Source organism: Anomaloglossus baeobatrachus, chromosome 7 (assembly GCF_048569485.1).
Source record: "Anomaloglossus baeobatrachus isolate aAnoBae1 chromosome 7, aAnoBae1.hap1, whole genome shotgun sequence".
Lineage (NCBI taxonomy): Eukaryota > Metazoa > Chordata > Amphibia > Anura > Aromobatidae > Anomaloglossus > Anomaloglossus baeobatrachus.
In genome coordinates this window covers 95,792,406-95,807,273 of record NC_134359.1, presented here as the reverse complement: position 1 = coordinate 95,807,273, position 14,868 = coordinate 95,792,406, and the positions used below count along the sequence as shown (strand labels likewise).

Below are 14,868 nucleotides of genomic sequence, written 5' to 3'. Positions count from 1 at the left end.
AACCACTGGCCAGGCTGCATTCGCGATCCCTGCAACCACGATCGTTCCACCCCTGTGTAAAAGCATATGTCATCAGAGATCAATGGATAGTTCATTAGAGAAATAATTGGACAATACTAAAATATGACAAGCAGCAGTTAATGAGAACAACAAAAATGATATTATTTTGTCCAATACAGTATAAATGCTTCTGTGTCGCCCAGGGTTATGGGGTACACGGTTCCGGGCAGTTTGCAATTAGGGAATGTCACTTTGGTGGGCGTTGCCTGGTTTCGTGCCCTGGATGCTTTTTAAAAGGGGAGTATTTACAGGGGAGGTTAAAGTCATTTGTGTGACGCCACCTGCAGGTTCCGGTTAGTATGGTGGAACCGCCGCTGCAGAGATGATTATCCCACAGGGCTGGTGGTAATGGCAGCTGTGGTGGAAGGCCCTCCGCAGGTAGGGCTGAGCTTGGGAGATTTATGATGGAGTAATAAGGAAGACCACAACGTGGGTTGTAATTAACAGTCTCTGCTCACTCTTGACCTTTTGGACGGCTGGTTCAGGTCCCTGTATTTCCAGTGCCAATTGATGACTCGGTTGCTCTGTCCCTGACACTTTCAGTGTTGTTGGGTCCCCGTACTATGAAGCGGTTTGGGGCCCGACTGTCCCTTTTTAGTGGTGGCAGTCTCCTCATGCGTACAGCAGGCAGTGTGGACCCTGTAGGGCTGGTCTGTGTCCTGAACCCTGATCCTTGATTTACTGCGGATTCCCCCGGATCTGTAGGTCAGTGCGGTCCGTGAAGGTCCCCTCACTGTTACATCTCGTGGCTCTCCTGAGGCAAGGACTGAGGCAGTCTCCCATTCCTTGCCTGCCACGAGCATTCCTGCTCAGCAGCACCGAAGGTCTGCCAGACTGCGCAGTGTGCAGGAGATACCTTCTCAGAGAGGCAGCAGAAGGGTGACACCTAGTGGTTCTCCTGTTACAAGGAGTGAAGCGGTCTCCCATTCCTGGCCTGCCACAGACTCTCCTGCTCAGCGGCCCCGAAGGTCTGCGAGGCTGCGCAATGTGCAGAGGTTTACTGCTCAGGGAAGCAGTGAGATTCCCGTTATCTCTCCACATTGTGAGACCGAGGATCCCGCCTCTATTTCCCAGAGGCAGGAGGGTGAGCATGTGCAATGCGTGGTGGGTCCTGATTCGCTCACTGACGTCACACTGCTTGATGACAAGGCTGGTGACGTGGTGAATCCTGACTGGCCAGGCTGGGACGTCGTGGACCCTGATTGGGTCAAGTCCGTCATCTCCGCCTCGCGCCCGCCCTCGGCTGGAGCTGCACCTCCTTAAAAGCTCCCCCTGCCATCATGGCGGCGCACGACCGTCCTTCTATGTTTGGATGTCTGGCAGCGTGCTGCCACGCCACTGCTCAGGCATTACTGTCTCTTGTGGGCTTGGCCCTTGCTGCTCCGGCAGTACCTCGTTTGCAGGCCGTGTTCCTGCCTTGCTGCTCCGGCAGTACCCCCGTCAACAGGCCGTGTTCCTGTCCCAGGTGAGCTCCTCAAGTCTCCATTGGACTCACCTGGTTATTGAAAGCACACGTGCGTGGGCACCTCTGTGCTACCCTCGTGCCATATTCTCGTGACTTCCACTGGCACACGTGCGTGGGCACCTCTGTGCTTCCCCGTGCAACAGGTACACCAAGCCGTGAGATCTGTGCCATACAACCCTCACGGGTTAGGGCAGATCGGTGTACATAGATCGTCTGTGACATTCCAGATGATCGCTAGCAGCAACCCGCTCACTCTTCACCCACCATAGCGGCGGTCCCTTACACCGCACAGTGGACCTTGACCGGCGGAAGCAGTCCATTTCCCATCTTGGCACGCTTCCCCGGGTCCCCCTCGTAACATTACGGTCGCGCCAAAGGTCTGGCTATGGCTGAAGAGCAGCAGCAGTTGCTGCGTTATGTGCAGCAGTTGGAGTCACGATTGGCAGCAGTGGAGCAGTCTTCCTCCGATAAGACTACTCTGACGACAGTCGCCACCCAGGCGGCTACCCAGGCTGTGCTATTGGGCGGAAGGTCTCCTCGCCTTGCGCTTCCAGAGCGCTTTAGCGGCAACAGCTCTGAGTGCCGTGGTTTCATAAACCAGGTTACCACCTACTTAGAGCTGTCCGCGACTCTTTACGCTACCGAGAAGGCGAAGGTAGCCTTCGTCCAGTCCCTGCTCACAGGGAGAGCGCTGAAGTGGTCCACGCCGTTGTGGGAGCGCGGAGATCGTGTGGTGAATAACTTAGCAGCTTATCTTGGGGCCATGAGAATGGTGTTCCTCGGGCCTCAAGTCACCCACGATTCCGCGCTGCGCCTCCTACGACTTCGGCAAGGGTCTGCTTCAGTCGGGGACTTTGCTGTACACTTTAGGACACTGGCCGCAGAGCTGGACTGGCCGGATAAGGTCCTTGTCCCTGTGTTTTAGGAGGGCCTGGCAGGGTTTGTCAAAGACGCACTGGCCACACGTGAGGTGCCTGCCACTTTAGAGTCCTTGATTCAGGTTGCCTCTCGCATAGACATCCGCCAGGCGGAGCGAAGGCTCGAGGTCTCTTCAGCACCCACGTCTTCTCGGCCTAAAAAGCGTCTGACTCCCGTCTTCCATCAGACAGGTCCCCCAGCCAGTCCTGTAGGCGACTCCGTGGAGTCAATGGAGGTGTCCAAGGTGGTCTCCTCTGCCCCAGGTTCTCGGTCTTGTGTCATCTGCTTTTCCTGTGGGCAGAGGGGACACATAGCTACCCTATGTCCCAAACCGTCGGGAAAAGACAGCATCTAGTTTCTATCAGAGGGGGGACTCTAGACGCTACTTCTCCCTCTAGGTTGACTATCAGCGCCCAGTTGCAGTTCGGCACTACTCTCTTCTCTGCCCTGGCTTGCTTGGACTCAGGCGCTGAAGGCAATTTCATCTCTACCTCCCTGGCAACCCGATACTCAGTTCCCCTGGTTCTGTTGCCCAAGCCACTCAGGGTCCGGGTAGTCGACGGGTCCATACTACTCGATCCTATCACCCAGATCACCATCCCTCTCAGGATGGATGTACCACCGGGACACCATCAGCAGGTGTCCTTCCTGGTGCTTCCAGGGGGGACAGATGAGATCCTACTGGGCCTTCCCTGGTTGAGACAGCATGCTCCTATACTCAACTGGGCAACAGGGGAGATCTCATCCTGGGCAGGATCCTGTAGAGAGCACCTCGTGACTACCGAACCACCCGCTACCATTAGGTCGGTTGGGTCCTCAGGGAATACTGAGGGGCCGGGTTTACCAACACCTTATGAGGCCTACAGGGATGTCTTTTCCAAAAGGGCCGCAGATACTCTTCCTCCCCACCGGCCATATGATTGCCGAATAGACCTGAAGCCAGGCTCCGAGCCCCCTAGGGGCAGAGTGTATCCACTCTCTGCTCCAGAGACGGAGGCTATGTCCAAATATATTCAGGACAGCCTGGCGAAGGGGTTCATTCGCAAGTCTATTTCACCGGCTGGTGCAGGGTTCTTTTTTGTGCAGAAGAAGGAAGGGGATCTGTGCCCCTGTATCGATTACAGGGGATTAAATGCAATCACAATCAAGAACAAATACCCTTTGCCCCTCATTACTGAGCTATTTGATCGATTCCGCGGGGCAAAGGTCTTCACAAAGCTGGATCTACGCGGGGCGTATAATCTAGTGCGAGTCCGAAAGGGCGATGAGTGGAAGACCGCCTTTAACACCAGGGACGGTCACTACGAGTATCTAGTAATGCCCTTCGGACTCTGCAATGCCCCCGCCATATTTCAAGACTTTGTGAATTACATTTTCCGGGATTTGTATCTTTACGTGGTTGCATACCTGGATGACATTCTTATCTTCTCCCCCGATCTTACCACCCATCGGAGGGATGTCATCCGAGTACTGAAGAGGCTCCGCACCCATTCGTTATATGCTAAGCTGGAAAAGTGCGTTTTTGAACAGGAATCCTTGCCGTTCCTGGGGTACATAGTGTCCAGTCAGGGGTTAGCAATGGATCCGGGGAAGTTGGAGACAGTGATGAACTGGCCTGAGCCCCGCTCGCTGAAGGCGATCCAGCGATTCTTGGGGTTTATCAATTATTATCGCCAGTTCATTCCCAACTTCTCGACGGTGGCAGCACCCATCATTGCCCTTACCCGCAAGGGCGCTAATCCCAAAGCATGGACACGGGAAACGGTAGAGGCATTTCACACTCTCAAAACTCACTTCTCCAGAGCTCCCATCCTTCATCGTCCAGACATCTCCAAACCCTTCCTACTGGGGGTAGACGCCTCTTCGGTCGGTGCAGGTGCAGTCCTGTACCAGAAAAACGAACGAGGAAGGAAACATCCGTGTTTCTTTTTCTCCAAGACCTTTTCTCCGGCCGAGAGGAACTACTCCATAGGGGATAGGGAGTTACTGGCGATGAAACTAGCATTCCAGGAATGGCGGCATCTCCTGGAGGGTGCGAAGCATCCATTTGAGGTTTTTTCTGACCACAAAAACCTCACATACCTCCAGACAGCACAACGCCTGAACCCAAGGCAGGCCCGTTGGTCTTTATTCTTCTCCCGGTTCCGCTTTATTATCCGCCACCTGGCCGGTGAGAAGAACGTACGGGCCGATGCCTTGTCACGTTGTATGGTTGTGTTGGAGGAGGACGAGGAGGAGCCTCGTCTTATACTACCCCCGGACAGCTTGAGGATGGTCACTCCCACTTCTTTGGACCAGGTGCCACCTGGCAAAACCCTCGTTCCCCCTGAACTACGGAACGAGGTGCTATCGTGGGCCCATGCCTCCAAGGTCGGGGGTCACTTCGGGGTCAAAAGGACCAGAGACCTGGTGACCAGGCATTATTGGTGGCCGAGACTACCCCAGGACATACAGGAATATGTGGGAGCCTGTATGTCGTGTGCTCGGAATAAGCCGTCCCGGCAGAGACCGGCAGGTCTTCTTCACCCACTGCCAGTGCCGGATCGTCCCTGGGAAGTGGTAGGGATGGACTTCCTGGGAGATCTGCCCAAGTCAGCAGGGCACAGGGTCGTATGGGTCATCACGGACCACTTCTCTAAAATGGTCCACTTGGTGCCTCTCCCACGACTCCCGACGTCACGTGCTCTCGCCACCTTGTTCATTCGGCATGTATTTAGGTTGCATGGCATGCCTGACAAGGTGGTGAGCGACCGGGGTCCCCAGTTCGCGTCTTGCTTCTGGAGAGAGCTCTGTAAGCTCCTGCAGATAGAGCTGAACATCTCCTCCGCATACCATCCCGAGACCAATGGACTAGTGGAGAGGACTAATCAGACCTTGGTAACTTACCTCCGCCATTTTATATCCGCGCACCATGACAACTGGGCTAATCTCCTTCCTTGGGCCGAATTTGCCATTAACAATTCGGTCCATGAATCCTCTGGTCAGACTCCGTTCCTACTCAATAACGGACAACATCCCAGAATCCCGGTTCCGATGCCCATTACGTCACCCGATACTAGAGTGGAGGATTGGGCGACCAAGGCCCGGGAGATCTGGGATGACACCCAAGAGGCTCTTAAAAGGGCTAAAGACCGGATGGTGACAACGGCTGATGTTCGCCGCCGCCCTGCACCATCCTTCGCCCCTGGTGACCTAGTATGGCTGTCCTCTAAGAATGTTAACCTACGGGTACAGGCAGCCAAATTCGCCCCTAGGTATCTGGGTCCGTTTAAAGTACTACAGCAGGTAAACCCAGTGGCATATCGACTCCAGCTCCCTCCACGCTGGGCTATAGCCAACACCTTTCACGTGTCCCTCCTGAAACCCGTACGACTTAATAAATTCTCGGGGTCCCTGCCGGCTCAAACCGACTCCCCGTCCGACGACCCTGAGGTGGCAAAACTTGTGGAGACAAAAGTCATACAGGGCAAGAGGTACTACCTCGTGGAGTGGGCCGGCCGTGGTCCGGAGCATAGATCCTGGGAGTTGGAGGATCATATCCGCGCCCCGGGTTTGATAGCGGCCTTCGAGCACGGACAGGGGGGGGGGCCTAGACGGGGGGGGGGGGTAATGTTACATCTCGTGGCTCTCCTGAGGCAAGGACTGAGGCAGTCTCCCATTCCTTGCCTGCCACGAGCATTCCTGCTCAGCAGCGCCGAAGGTCTGCCAGACTGCGCAGTGTGCAGGAGATACCTTCTCAGAGAGGCAGCAGAAGTGGACACCTAGTGGTTCTCCTGTTACAAGGAGTGAAGCGGTCTCCCATTCCTGGCCTGCTGCAGACTCTCCTGCTCAGCGGCCCCGAAGGTCTGCGAGGCTGCGCAATGTGCAGAGGTTTACTGCTCAGGGAAGCAGTGAGATTCCCGTTATCTCTCCACATTGTGAGACCGAGGATCCCGCCTCTATTTCCCAGAGGCAGGAGGGTGAGCATGTGCAATGCGTGGTGGGTCCTGATTCGCTCACTGACGTCACACTGCTTGATGACAAGGCTGGTGACGTGGTGAATCCTGACTGGCCAGGCTGGGACGTCGTGGACCCTGATTGGGTCAAGTCCGTCATCTCCGCCTCGCGCCCGCCCTCGGGTGGAGCTGCACCTCCTTAAAAGCTCCCCCTGCCATCATGGCGGCGCGCGACCGTCCTTCTATGTTTGGATGTCTGGCAGCGTGCTGCCACGCCACTGCTCAGGCATTACTGTCTCTTGTGGGCTTGGCCCTTGCTGCTCCGGCAGTACCTCGTTTGCAGGCCGTGTTCCTGCCTTGCTGCTCCGGCAGTACCCCCGTCAACAGGCCGTGTTCCTGTCCCAGGTGAGCTCCTCAAGTCTCCATTGGACTCACCTGGTTATTGAAAGCACACGTGCGTGGGCACCTCTGTGCTACCCTCGTGCCATATTCTCGTGACTTCCACTGGCACACGTGCGTGGGCACCTCTGTGCTTCCCCGTGCAACAGGTACACCGAGCCGTGAGATCTGTGCCATACAACCCTCACGGGTTAGGGCAGATCGGTGTACATAGATCGTCTGTGACATTCCAGACGATCGCTAGCAGCAACCCGCTCACTCTTCACCCACCATAGCGGCGGTCCCTTACACCGCACAGTGGACCTTGACCGGCGGAAGCAGTCCATTTCCCATCTTGGCACGCTTCCCCGGGTCCCCCTCGTAACACCTCACTGTGCAGGTATTTGCCAGGCCGTCTGAAACTGTCACCTGACCTAGGGTCCTGTGCCCCTTGTGTGCTCTTGTCCCAGAGGTACTCGGGTGTACCTGCCCTGGCGACCACTGTCCTGTGCACCTGGGTCACTGTTACACGACCCAGCTTTAGGCACATCTTTACTCTTTCACTATTACTCAGTGTCCCCTCCCACCAGGTGGTCTAGTCCTTCTCGTCTAGGTTGCCATCCCCTTGTCTCTGACTAACCTATTACCCCTGGTGTGGCGTGGTAACTAGGATTATGGTGTGTGTTGGTGTTGCTGTCACTGGTGTTAAAGGTCCCAGGGGGCGCTACACTTCCTACATTGTATGTAATCAGTAAATTACCTTCGACATTACTTCATTTAGGTCATCTGACAAATTTTTGTATTCAATCTCACTGGATAGCTCAAAAGCGTGGGTAGCAAAGCATCCTCCCATCTTCAGTACTCGAACTGCCTCTTTGAGAAACTTGTCTATTGTGAACCAATGAGTGGCTACACCAGCATGTACCAGGTCCACAGAAGCATCCTTCAAGGGTAAATTCTCAGCTTCTGCAACCCTATAAACAGAAAGTAAATGATTGCCAGTGACATTTATGCCATGTAATCATTGTAATCATTATACCAGCAAAATTAGGAAATCCAGTTCAGTACTCACATGTATGACACATTTTTTGCAATAGACATTTGTTTAGCCACACTTATTTGGGAGTCACTGATGTCTAGTCCTAGGACCTTCTTGAAGTGAGGAGCTAGAGGTAAAGTGTAACGTCCAGTCCCGCAGCCAACATCCACCGCCTTTTCAAGGGTCCGTCCATTTGCCTTTATAAAGAATAGAGTACATTTAATAAAGTTAGAATTGTTCCCATGTACATTTATTATTATTATTATTATTATTACAGATGCTGAAGGTAGATACAGTCACTTAAATATATTGGAGCACAATACTATAGAATTGCTTGGCTATGCATAAGAATCTGTAATAGTGATGGGCAGACATGGGAACGAATGACCTAATCGGATTTAAAAAAAAAAAAAAAGGTTCCAGGCCGGACGCCGGTCACCAGCTAAATAAAATCGGCGTGAAGTCCCAGCAAATTTTGATACCCAGCCATGACAAAGCCCGACAACTGGGGGCTGGTATTCTTAGGTTTGGGAGACCTGTGCTTATTGGGCACCCATCAGCCTAAAAATAGCAGCCTGCAGCCTTTCTGACAAGGCTTAATTTTACAATTCTGACAAGTATTGTTTTCTGTGGTATTAATTCTAAACAGCTTCAATGGATCCCAGTAATTCTGAGACTGCTTTTTTGTCACACTGTGTACTTTATGTTGGTGGTAAATAAAAGTTTAAATTTTTATGTTTATTTATGAAAATATCGGACTTTTGGCAAAAATTTTGCAATTTTCAAAACTTTTACATTTTAAGCTCTTAAACCAGTGAGTTATGTCACACAAAATAGTTAATAACATGACTACTTTACATCAGTATAATTTTTGAAAACAACTTTTTTTTGTTATTAGGAAGTTAGAAGGGTTTAAAGATTATGATCATGATCATTTGATCATGATTAAGGGTGAGTGTTTTCACCTGAAACGCGTAGTGCTGGTCATGTCATTCTCTGTGTCTGCATGATGAAATAAAGACGTGATTCTTTGCCTGAAGAGCTGGACATCCTCTTTTTTCTGCGTTTAAAGATTATCACCAGCAATTTCTCATTTTCCAACAAAATTGACAAAACCAATTTTTATTTGTAGGGATCACATCACATTTGAAATGGCTGAGAGGCCTAAATGACAGAAAGCACCTACAAGTTATACCATTTTAAAAATGCACTCCTCATAATGCTCAAAATAACATTAAAAGAAGCCCATTAACTCTTTAGGTGCCTCACAGAAATTAAAGCACATGTGGATGGAAAAAATGAAAATTTTACTTTTTCCAACAAAAATGTTGCTTTTGCCCCAAACGTTTCATTTTCATAAGGGTAACAGGAGAAAATGAACCATACATTTCTCCTGAGTCTGCCAATACTCCATATGTGGTGAAAAACTACTGTTTAGGTGCACGGCAGGGCTCGGAAGGGAAGGAATGCCACTTGACTTTTGAAGTGCAAAATTAGCTGGCATAGATAGCGGATGCCACGTCGCATTTCGAAAGCCCCTGATGTGCATAAACAGTAGAAACCCCCCACAAGTGACCGCATTTTGGAAACTAGACCCTTCAATGAATTTATTTAGATGTGTGGTGACCACCTTGAATCCTCAGGTGCTTCACAGAATTTTACAACGTTAGCTGTGAAAATTAAAACAAAACAAAATTGCCATAAAAATGTTATTTTAACCCCATTTTTTATTTCACAAGAGTAGCAGGAGAAAATTGACCCCAAAAGTTGTTGTGCAATTTTTCCTGAGTACACTGATATGTGGTACAAAGCTACTGTTTGGACACACTGCAGATCTCCAACAGGATGGAGTGGCATTTTGAAACAGTTATGCGAACAGTAATGCACAAGAGGGAAATAAAGTAAAAGAAGGTTTCATTCAAAACTACTACACCTGACCCACCCAGATCTTGTACAGAGTAAATGTTCCAGCTGTGTAGTCCCTAAAGACCCTGGCGCAGACTGTAACAACCCTAACTGGATGATTAATTGACCACTTGGGCCTTGCTTTCTAAGAAACCCTCAAGAGTATCATGTACCGCCTTAAGAATCCAGGAGAAGGTTCGGAGTAAAAAAATAAGGTAAACCAGAAGCAATTGACCAAGAAAAGCACTTGGCAAAAATGCTGTAATTCCGAGCAAGGTCCACTTCAGAAATAACTCAAGCAGGAAATGCAAGCCTGGAGAAGCTTACATAGATACACTCACTGGGTGATAGGGCAGGCTGAATTACAGCATGGAATCATCTGCTAGCAGAAACGCAATGAACACAAAAAAAGATGATCAGAACTTGGTCATTGATCAAACATGATTGTGGGTCTGTGGAGAGGAAATTGAAACAGAGCACAGAGGTTGCCAGATCAAATCAGAGGCATAGTATAAACGCAAAATTTGATGGACTGGTTTGTAGACCTCATGTCGTGTTTGCAGAGCCCCTGATGTGCCTAAATAGTGGGAACCCCTTACAAGTGACCCCATTTTAGAAACTACACTGCACACTGAATTGATCTAGCTGTTTGCTGAGCACTTTGAACCCGCAGGTGCTTCACACAAATTTACAACTTTGAACCTTATAAAGAAAAAAACAAACAAACATTTTTTCCACAAAAATGTTGCTTTAGCCCCAATGTTTTTCATGTTCTCAAGAGTAGCAGGAGAAATTGAACCCAAAATTTGTGCAATTTCTCCCGAGTACACCGCTTCCCCATATGTGGTAGAAAACCACTGTTTGGTCACAGTGGCGAGCTCTGAAAGGAAGGAGTGATATTTTAGAGTGCAGAATGATGGAATTGTTCGCAAGCGCCCTGTTGCATTTGCATAGTCCTTGAGGTGCCAAAACAGTACAAACTCCAGAGACCCTGTTATGGTTTGGGGTCCTTCGGAGTCCTAAACCGGTCCAGTCCCATCATTGACTCTCACATGGGGATCGGTCAACTCCGCAGCGCCACCTGTCCGTCGCTCAAGGTGTCGGACTGACAGGCATCAGGTGGCTAGAATCTTGACCAATCCTCATTTAGCACTACCACGCATGCGTGGGTTCCTGCAGCCTTTCCAGGCACTAAGTGCGGGATTACCGCTATCGCCCATGTGCGTGACGCGACGTCCGCGGGATGGCTGCAACTGACACCATTACCTCATGCCATGTGGCCTGAATCATGGAGGAGACTATAAAAGGCTAGTAGCCATGCCCATCAGCAAGCGAGCATCATTGTCTATGGCTGCAGCTCAGTGAGCAGACTGTGCTGCATGTATGCTTGGGTTCCAGCGCCATCTTTCCTTCAGTGTTTGTGGCAGGTGCGTGTATATGGATAGAACAGAGTTAATCAGGGCAAGGCGCCGGTACTAGGTATTCGTATCTCGGTACACCTGTGTTTTGGCATGGTGAGGTTCAGTCTCTGTCAAATCGGCCCTTGGGCATCTGGTAACGCTAGCTGGGTGGCCCACATGGTCTGACATGCCCCCTAGGCACATGACCAGTAGTCTGCAGTGTCAGTGGCAGACCTTTGTATGTGTGTGTGTTTATTGGACAGTGACAGGCAAGGCTAAGGCGTCGGTGCCGGACGCCACAATACATTGGTAATGCGGCGCAGTTAGGGCCAGCTCCTGTCTTCCTGTTACCCGTGACGCTAACCGGGCTATCCTACCCATCTGTCATGCCCTCTACGCACATGATGCAGGTTCTGCGTCTTCCTCCCCGCTTTCACAGTGATGCTAACTGGGTTACCTCTTAGTCTGACGTGTCCCTTCACACGTGACAAATACCTGTGTATCTGTGAAGCTAACAGGGACACGCTATATGTTGGAGTGTGTCCTTAAACATCTCCTTCGTTCACATTTGGGTTTCCTTTAGTTGCTGTTTCCATCCTCTAGTCCAGTAGCGGCCTTGTCATCTGCCCGGTGGACTTCATATTATTTCATATCCAATCGTCCGCTCTGTAACATTACACTCACGCCTACAGTCCTCCGTACATGGCGGACGTTCAGCAACTACAGCGATACATCCCACAACTGGAGACATGTCTCAGGACTGTTGAACAGTCTTCTCCAGTTGTGGATGTCGCAGCTCTGATTAAACATACTACATCCCAGGCTATAAGCCATACTACGTCACTGGCCTCATCTACTGTAAAGCCCATGCCACGACTGTCCCCAATAAATTCATGGGGGACAGCAAGGCATGTTGTGGTTTCATAAATCAGTGTTTGATACACATGGCGCTTCTGTCTTCACAGTACCCAACAGAAAGAGCCAAGGTGGGATTTGTGATATCGCTCCTTGCTGATTGAGCACTGAAATGGGCCACTCCACTCTGGGAGCGAGAGGATCCAGTGACTGACTGGGCCACTGATTTCTTGGAGGCGTTAAGGTCTGTGTTCTTGGGTCACCAGGTTGTCCATGACTCTGCCTTACGTCTCCTGGACCTGGTTCAGGGTACATTACCGGTAACGACTTATACCATTGAGTTCCACACCCTGGCCGCTGAGTTGAAGTGGCCAGAGAAGGTCCTGTTACCAGTATTTTGGAAGGGTTGTCGGGGCATGTGAAAAACGCTTTGGCTACCAGGGAGATACCATCTGTCCTGGAGACCTTGATATCACTTGCCACGAGAATCGACATGCGCCACTCTGAGCACCAGTTTGAGCGTGCACAGAGTTGTTCTTGTGTACGGTTGGCCCCCTCTTTCCCCAAACCTGAGGCTTCAGCCACGTACCCTGAACGCGAGCCTGAGCCCATGGAGATAGGGCGGACAAGTACTAGGTCCAAAATGTCAGTGGCTAAACCTGTTTGCTTTGCCTGAAAACAGACAGGTCACTATGCCAACCAGTGCCCTAAAAAGGGTGAGAGGCAGCTGTATCTTGCGTCTGTCAAAAGGGAGACCATGGACGTGCCTGCCTCGACCCCTAAATTGTCCTATAAAGGCACTCTGGCATTCGATAACATCACTGTTCCCGTTACAGCATGTGTAGACTCCGGTGCAGATGGGAATTTTGTTTCTTCCGAGTTTGCCCATCTGCACGAGATTCCCATGACCATACTGCCCAAGCTTATTTCCATCCAGGTAGCCGATGGGTCCGTCCTTCCCGAGGGTGTCATCTACCAGGCTGTCCCGTTAGTTTTCACAATGCCTTCGGGGTACCGGGAGAGCACCTCTTTTCTGGTGATGAACGATGGGATGGATGAGATCTTGCTGGGGCTCCCATGGCTGAAGTAGCATTCCCCACAGTTTGACTGGGGCACAGGAAAGATCCTGAGTTGGGGTACCACATGTCAAAAGACCTGCCTAAGACTATTAGAGGGGTGTTGTCTGCTGACCCAGTGAAGGTGCCCAAGCTTCCGCACCAATATCCCTCCTCCTGCTGAGGGGGTCTCCAAACAGCCAACAGAGACATCATCCTCACTTCTGCACCCCCATATCTCAGTTCCCATGCCAGTCCATCGCACCAAGTTCTCCAGGGACCATCCGACCTGTCCCGACTTCCCCGGTAGGGAGCAGTCCGCTTGCGCAGTGGTCATATCAAAACAGGTTTGAAAGAGGAGGCGATATATGGGGGACTGGAATGGCTTCGGCCTGGAGCACCAGTCCTGGGTGTCGGCTTCGGCAGTTCCGCCTGACCTGTGGCAGCTTTTGAGCACCGGAGTGGGAGGGGCTGGGGGGGCAATGTTATGGTTCGGGGTCCTTTAGAGCCCCGAACCGGTCCAGTCCCGTCATTAACTCCCACATGGGGATCGTTCAACTCCGCAGCGCCACCTGTCCGTCGCTTGAGGTGTCGGGCTGACAAGCATCAGGTGGCTAGAGACTTGTACCATCCTGAGCCTAAGTGCTCATTTAGCACTACCACGCATGAGCGCATTCCTGCAGCCTTTCCAGGAACTAAGTGCGGGATTACCGCTATCACGTCAGCGGTGACGTGGCGGCCGCTGATTGGTCGACATGACGTCAGTGATGACGTCGAGGCCGCGGGATGGCCGCAACTAGCGTTATTACCTCATGTCATGTGGCCTGAGGCAGGGTGGAAACAATAAAAGGCTCGTAGCCACGCCCATCGGCGCGCAAGCATCATTATCTATGGCTGCAGCTCAGTGAGCAGACTGTGCTGCATGTATGCTTGGGTTCCAGTGCCATCTTTCCTGCAGTGTTTGTGGCAGGTGCGTGTATGTGGCTAGGACAGAGTTAATCAGGGCTAGGCGCCGGTACCAGATATTCGTATCTCGGTACACCTGTATCTTGGCACGGTGAGGTTCAGTCTTTCTCCTATCAGTCCTCGGGCATCCGGTAAAGCTAGCTGGGTGGCTCACATGGTCTGACATGCCCCCTACGCACGTGACCGGTAGTCTGCAAGCCAAGTGCCAGTGGCAGACCTTTGTAAGTGTGTGTGTTTATTGGACAGTGACGGGCAGGGCTAGGGCGTCGGAGCTGGATGCCACAATACACTGGTAACGCAGCACGGTTAAGGCCAGCTTCTGTCTTACTGTCTTCCTGTTACCCGTGACGCTAACCGGGCTATCCTACCTGTCTGTCGTGCCTTCTACGCACGTGACCAGTTCTGTGTCTTCCTCCCTAGTTTCCCAGTGATGCTAACTGGGTTACCTCTCGGTCTGACGTGTCCCTTCACACGTGACCAATACCTATGTACCTGTGAAGCTAATGGGGACACGCTATACGTTGGGGTGTGCCCCTAAACATCCCCTTCGTTCACATTCAGGTTTCCTTTAGTTGCTGTATCCGTCCTCCAGTCCCGTAGCGTCTTGTCATCTGCCCAGCGGACTTCGGGCGACGATTGGCTTCATATTATTTTATATTCAATCGTCCCCTTCGTAACAGACCCCTTATGGGAATTGATCTGCTGTTTCCCTGGTATGTGAATATTATAATTTGTTGGCATATGTGAGTTTTATAGAGTACATCAGGTTGGCACATGTGAGTTTTACGCTGGTTTCACATCAGCGTTTTTCTGCCGCACTGCCGGATCCGGCATAAGTGCAGTACAGTTCAATACAGTTCACTGGCAAGCTCCAGTCACATGCGGTCATGTG

At 51.3% G+C, this 14,868-nt stretch overlaps 1 protein-coding gene across 1 annotated transcript in view; it reads right to left on the bottom strand.

Annotated features, from left to right (window-relative positions):
- LOC142245932 (sterol 4-C-methyltransferase strm-1-like) overlaps window positions 1–14,868 on the bottom strand; it is a 164,807-nt gene that overhangs the window by 65,366 nt on the left and 84,573 nt on the right. The window contains exons 3-4 of the mRNA XM_075318940.1: window positions 7,829–7,992; window positions 7,517–7,730 (exon numbers count right to left, since the gene is read on the bottom strand). Coding sequence (XP_075175055.1) covers window positions 7,517–7,730; window positions 7,829–7,992 — 378 coding nt within the window. The remainder of the gene's footprint in view (window positions 1–7,516; window positions 7,731–7,828; window positions 7,993–14,868) is intronic.